Source organism: Oncorhynchus keta, chromosome 3 (assembly GCF_023373465.1).
Source record: "Oncorhynchus keta strain PuntledgeMale-10-30-2019 chromosome 3, Oket_V2, whole genome shotgun sequence".
Taxonomy (NCBI): Eukaryota; Metazoa; Chordata; class Actinopteri; order Salmoniformes; family Salmonidae; genus Oncorhynchus; species Oncorhynchus keta.
In genome coordinates this window covers 3973723-3980559 of record NC_068423.1, presented here as the reverse complement: position 1 = coordinate 3980559, position 6837 = coordinate 3973723, and the positions used below count along the sequence as shown (strand labels likewise).

General features: G+C 41.1%; 1 protein-coding gene across 3 annotated transcripts in view; it reads left to right on the top strand.

Moving 5' to 3' along the window:
* Positions 1 to 233: 233 nt before the first annotated feature.
* Positions 234 to 6837, top strand: part of LOC118364024 (tectonic-3-like) — a 23819-nt gene continuing 17215 nt past the window's right edge. The window contains exons 1-7 of one of the 3 annotated variants that reach the window (XM_035745288.2): positions 234 to 371; positions 694 to 957; positions 1037 to 1151; positions 4116 to 4216; positions 4307 to 4425; positions 4533 to 4641; positions 5062 to 5174. In XM_035745288.2, coding sequence (XP_035601181.1) covers positions 771 to 957; positions 1037 to 1151; positions 4116 to 4216; positions 4307 to 4425; positions 4533 to 4641; positions 5062 to 5174 — 744 coding nt within the window. In that variant the 5' untranslated portion in view covers positions 234 to 371; positions 694 to 770. Of the gene's footprint in view, positions 958 to 1036; positions 1152 to 4115; positions 4217 to 4306; positions 4426 to 4532; positions 4642 to 5061; positions 5175 to 6837 lie in introns of all 3 variants that reach the window. The other 2 variants (XM_035745281.2, XM_035745277.2) reach the window with 2 other exon arrangements.

Genomic DNA, 6837 nt, shown 5'->3' with positions numbered 1-6837 from the left:
TGTGTATTGGTTTTGTCACCTGGAGCTGAAAAATAGAGAGATGGGGAGGGACGGGTGGAAGAGTGCAGTTTAAAGGTTTATCATTAATAACTGACACAATTCTGTAATGAATACATATTAGAATAATAATACATAGTGACAAATAGTTACTGTATTGGTTGGTGTTTTATTTACTCAAGTAGTGCCCCAAGGAGTGATCGAATCATGTCTCAAAAGCAGCAGAAAAGGTCAAATAAGGTCACCAAAATGTCCGTTACGGGTATACACGACTGGCCGTACACAGTAGGCAGCTGATTGTTCGCGGACCTCCAAAATACCATAGAAGAAGAAGAAACGGATGTAAGCTAAGCGGTTTCAGCTTCCTTGGCAACGTGAGGCTTTTTATAGCTACATTTTGTTAGCATGTCTTCAATAGTGTTGGATTTTCGTGCATAGATCACATGTGAGTAGTTTGTCTCGTTTCCTAGTTTATGCTAGCTATTGTTTTGCGGTGCTAGCAAACGTGATGCAGAAGTAGCTTTGCAACCTATTCAAGCCAAATTGCGTTGCTAGCTAACGTTAGCTATGTTTTTATCTAGCTAGCGTTAGCCGGTAGACTTCGCACCTGTTAGACAAAAATGTCCACATACCATTTGTATCGCGCAGTGCAGCTCGTTATTGTACTTTCTGCATGTGTGACCCATGCGGCCACAGATGGAGGAGTCAACACAGAGTCTTCAATAACAACGAACAGTCCAAAAACCTATGAGCCTTTCAGTACCACTGACCCGATGGATACCGTTTCAACTGTTGCATTGGATACTTTTGCAACTGGTTCTGCTGAAACTGTCACTCAAGATGGTGTTTCCACGGTAACCACGGACCTGGCTCCATCATCTGAAGCCACCACCGAGCCAGTCATTGAAACTGTCCCACCTCCTGTTGAAACTACTGCCAAATCAAGTTTGATTCCAAAAGGTAGGTTGTCTATTGTCATTGAAAAAATACATTATAGTGCACTACAATAGTTTTGAGATTAACCTTTGCTGTCTTGTAGTGTGTTTATGTGATTTGACCCCAGACTTCTGTGATATTGGCTGCTGCTGCGACATTGTGGACTGCGACATCCCTGACTTGAGCTCTGTCTTCAATGGCTGTTTAGATGAAGTCATGTAAGTTTATACGCCTGTGCATTTGCCTTGGGGTCATGACTGTCCAGGTTCGATCCTCGCAAGGGACGCTGCGTTCACCGCCACTGTTCGCTACATTGGTGTCAAGGTGCAGTGCATTTGGAAAGAATTCAGACCCCTTCACCTTTTCCACTTTTTGTTACGTTACAGCCTTATTCTAAAATGCATTAAATTGTTTTCCCCCCTAACCAATCTACACACAATACCCATAATGACAAAGAAAAAAATTGTTTTTAGAAATGTTATTTAAAAAAAAATAAAAACGTAGATACTTCATTTCCATAAGTATTCTGACCCTGTACTCAGTACTCAGTTGAAGTACCTTTGGCAGTGATTACAGCCTTGAGTCTTCTTGGATATGACAACAAGCTTGACACACCTGTATTTGGGGAGTTTCTCCCATTCTTCTCTGCAGATCCTCTCAAGCTCAGTTAGGTTGGATGTGGAGTGTCGCTGCACAACTATTTTCAGGCCTCTCCAGAGATGTTAGATCAGGTTCAAGTCCAGGCTCTGGCTGGGCCACTCAAGGACATCCAGAGAATTGTCCCAAAGCCACTCCTGCGTTGTCTTGGCTGTGCTCTTAGGGTTGTTGTTCTGTTGGAAGGTGAACCTTTGCCCATTCTGAGGTCCTGAGTGCTCTGGAGCAGGTTTTTAATCAAGGATCTCTACTTTGCTCCGTTTCATCTTTGCCTCGATCCTGACTAGTCTCCCAGTCCCTGGAGCTGAAAAACAAAAAAAATCCCCACAGCATTGGTCAGACCCTTAAGGAAAACATTAATGGCTCTCCATCCATCGGCCACATCTTGCTCTTCATCACCCACAGCTCTATAAACCTTTTCTTCAAGTACACAATGTTCATGGTTGTTCAAAACAAAGGCAAGCAACTGTAACCCATCATAAGGATGTAGATTGTGGAGTTCCTTATATCGCTTTAAATGGTCCCACGTCTTTATACCCACGCTTCGTGGATGCTTCAAAGTCTTTGACCATTCATCCAACTGTTTTGGAGATGCTGATTTGTGTGATTACTGTCACTGGAGGTTTGTCTTTACTCCCTAAGACCTCGTTCGTCACCGCTGTCAAAATCTGTTGACTCAAAGCCAGGAAGTGCTGACCAGATGCTTTAAACCTGATTTGCCTTGCGCAACTCAGCATGGGGGTAGATTGAGGGAATAGACAGCCCACAGGTAGGGGCCAAGTCTGCCCTTTCCTCCTGTAATTGTTGAATTTTGGCTTTTAATGTCTCCGTTCACCAAGAGCCCTCAATTTCTCTCTCTGCAATGTCCTATCATGAGAATCACAAAAGGAATTTATCATGTTTTCTTACTTTGGCTAATACAGTTAAAGACCATTGTGTCTTGGTCAATAAGTTAGACATTCTATTTCTCCCCAAGCTTTTTGTATATCAGAAAGATTCCATCTTTGTCAACTATGACATATTTATTTTATTTCTTGCCTACACTCTAATTTGAAATGGTTTTTCATATCACTAATAATATATATGCCATTTAGCTGACGCTTTTATCCAAAGCGACTTACAGTCATGTGTGCATACATTCTACGTATGGGTGGTCCCGGGAATCGAACCCACTACCCTGGCGTTACAAGCGCCATGCTCTACCAACTGAGCCACAGAAGGACCACTAGCCAGTGAATTTGATACTTTCCATGTTCACATCCAGAACAGCTGTCCTGCCCTTTTCCAGAGTGGTTCTCTCATTTAAAAAAATTGCATTACATTAACTTCAAAAGTATTTATAGTTTTACAACCACTTGAGGACTCTAACCTCCTATCTTATAGAACACATTGTTTCTACAGGGCATGGATACCCCTAAAACGTGAGTTCACTTCAAAAGCTTGTAGAAAGCTTACATTACCTTAAATTGCTACTCAACTAGAAACTCACTTCTATGGAACAAGGTTTCACACCCTTAATCAATTGTGCCTTATTTTAACTGCTGGGGCTTTAACAGAGGATTTGAACCCCTATACATCACATATATGTATCACTCAATGCATGCACTTATTTTAACCTGATTTGGTTCTTTTAGATATAGGTCTAGACTCACCCAGCAATATCTTAGCAGTCAGGAGATTAAGAGCTGACTCCCCCGAAGAGGGCTGTGCGCAACCCACTATCCTTCCCCTGGATCAACACACAGTTGATTTGTTTTTTTCTTGTTGGTCAAGACCAATTAATCCGGGTCACGGCACCATGTGTTAGCTGTTGATGTCATTCTTCAATAACACAGAGCCCAAAGCAAATCATGGGGAGCAAAATCTATTTATTCAAAGAGAACAAATCAGTTATGCTGGAAAGTAGATGTTTATTCTTCCCTGTCCTCAATGGTTTCTCCACTGAAAAAAAGGAGACAGGATGTAGTTATACCCAAGCCTAGCCTGTGGTTGACCAATTAGACTTCATTGCAGTAAAATTGGTGCAATGGCCAAATACCAAGTATTCTGTTTGAGGCTCAATGTATAGACAATTCGGACCAATGAACTTGCCACATGTAGCTATGAGTCCGACTGAAATTCCTTCCGTGTCCCTGACCCATTAATCTTCAGTTCCCCATTACAAAGAAACAACTATTTCTATTGATCATTAATTCCCTCTTGACCTTTAGTCCTCTGTGTTGTGTATTTATCGGCAAATATTCTTACAATAGCTAAGGGTCTGAATACTTAAGGTATTTCTGTTTATTTTTAATTTTTAATACATTTACAAAAAAATCTAAACCTGTTTTCACTTTGTCATTATGGGCTATTGTGTGTAGAGAAATGTTTTAATTTAATTTTAGAATAAGACTAACGTAACAAAATGTTGAAAAGGTAAAGGAGTCTGAATACTTTCCGAATGCACTGTAAAGTGATTTATTTAGTTATGTATTGCTAAAGCACATCAAGGAACATTGATTTGACCAATTGAATGGTTTGTTTTACAGATATGGTGAATGCATTGAGAGCTGGTTGATATTCAGAGTCAATGTGGATCCTTCATGCGTCACTGTCACAAACAAATTTGTCTGCATTCGACCAGAAGAGGGTAAACACACACACACACACACACACACACACACACACACACAAAAAAAAACATTTTCCTGATGGTGATCCATCCATTCCTTGTCTACAGATAATACTACAGTTTCCCAGATCCTTCCAGCTCTTGCTAATACACCATTGGACTCCTCCTACCACTTCTCTTGGAAGGGATCCGCAACTTATAGTACCCACACCAAAGATTTCTACAGGGTATGTTGAGATGTGGTGTCTGTATAATAATCTTAACCAGTGATTTTTAATCATTCAGACAGGCCTAGTCATTTTTCTCTCTGATCGGTCTTGTTATTTTGTCGCAGGTTGATGACACAATCATGTCCCATTTCAACAGCTCCTCCATTCGTGGGGTCCTTCGACAGCCTTCACCAGGGGCCGCCACGTCTTCCTGTGTCGACCGTAACCCTGCCAGTAAGATGGCACCTGTTCAGTAGCCAAATGTTGTTGAACCTTGCAGATAGACATGCCATGAATAGAGTTGACATGATTCCTTCAACAGTCAGACATTTTTGTTCTAAATAGCATATTTCTATCTGACTGTTGGCCAAAGTTTTGTCCTTCAGAACCGTGTCCCTATACTCTGAATAAAGTATAAATCTTACGCACTGCTGCAGTTGGCTGAAGTGCTGGGTGGTGCTAATAGTCTTGGGAGACTGGGGTCTTGTTCATTTGGCACCAAATGGAAGAAAACTGACTGAAACAGGGATGGTCTACCAGGACCTGTCCAATAAGAGTTGCTCATGTTTGTTTTGATCAGCACTCAAGTAATACTTTTTGTATTACGACGTTTTTGGTTTGTTCTATATTTCTATTTCTGGTCTCCCCTTGTAGGGTTCCTGAGGTCTATTTCTCTCTCTTGCACCCGCACACTGACTCCCCTATCCTGTGCCACAGACCCCAGTCTCAATGCACAGTCCTACTTCCATGACATCAGCCTGCTCAAGGTTAGTGTGTGTGCATGTGTGTGCTAAAGTTTTGGATGCATGCGTACAGTATCTCTATAATATAAATATCCTGGGCCTATTGCAACCACCGTTGGCTTCCGTATTAACACAAGATAATCTCTCGTTAAGTGATCAATACAATCACCCACAGAACTGATTTCAATTGCAACCATTATTGGCCACTTGATTACCACTCCCTAAAGCTGATGTCAGTGTTAAACTTTTAGTTCAAAATCTTTGAAGACATTTTCACCCTCTGGTGGGTATTATTGGACCTGCTTATTGAGCAGACCAAGGGTCGTTCCACCTCAATGCACAAGAAAGACTATTTCGACACCAATCATCTCAGATTGTTCTGAAATCGTTTCTGTGGTTAGTAACAGATACAATTATCATTCCTGAAACATTATTTTGTTGAAATATGATTTGATCCCTAAGAAATGAAGCTAATTAATTGTGTGGTAAATAATGCAATCAACTTCAATTACACATTTCTTTGAACTGAGGGATTCACAGGGAATAAATGACATAATATGGAGAAGCAATACTCCAAGATGCAGCTTCATACTACAGTGGTTCCTCCTTTAAAAGTTGCGAGCTTACGGCGTGAGACTTAGAGGTAATTTCTGGTTCAGTATGGTACCCCACCACGTCATTGCTCCGGGGGACGTGTCTGTGTGGCTGGCTTTTGACCATTTTTATGTCTTAAATCATTTAGTAGGAAGAAGTTTGGCTGAATGAACACTTATTTTAACTTAATATAATAGATCAATAAAATCAATTTAGCCTCATAAATAATGCAAAAACAGTGTTGGAGAAGAAAGTTCCTTGCTCAGAACATATGAAAGCTGGTGGTTTCTTTTAACATGTCTTCAATATTCACAGGTAAGAAGTTTTAGGTTGAAGTTATTATAGGACTATTTCTCTCTCTATACCATTTGACTATTGGATGTTCTTATAGGCACTTTAGTATTGCCAGTGTAACAGTATAGCTTCCGTCCCTCTCCTCGCCCCTACCTGGGCACGAACCAGGAACACATCAACAACAGCCACCCTCGAAACAGCGTTACCCATTGCTCCACAAAAGCCGCGGCCCTTGCAGAGCAAGGGGAACAACCACTCCAAGTCTTAGTGCGAGTGACGTTTGAAACGCTATTAGCGTGCACCCTGCTAACTAGCTAGCCATTTCACATCGGTTACACCAGCCTAATCTTGGGAATTGATAGGCTTGAAGTCATAAACAGCGCAATGCTTGACGCACAACGAAGAGCTGCTGGCAAAACACACGAAAGTGCTGTTTGAATGAATGCTTACAATCCTGCTGCTGCCTACCACCGCTCAGTCAGACTGCTCTATCAAGTCATAGACTTAGTTATAACATAATAACACACAGAAATACGAGCCGTAGGTCATTTTATATGGTCGAATCCGGAAACTATCATCTCGAAAACAAGACGTTTATTCTTTCAGTGAAATATGGAACCTTTCCTTATTTTATCTAACAGGTGACATCCATAAGTCTAAATATTCCTGTACATTGCACAACCTTCAATGTTATGTCATAATTACATAACATTCTGGCAAATTAGGCGGCCCAAACTGTTGCATATACACTGACTCTGCGTGCAATGAACGCAAGAGAAGTGACACAATTTCACCTGGT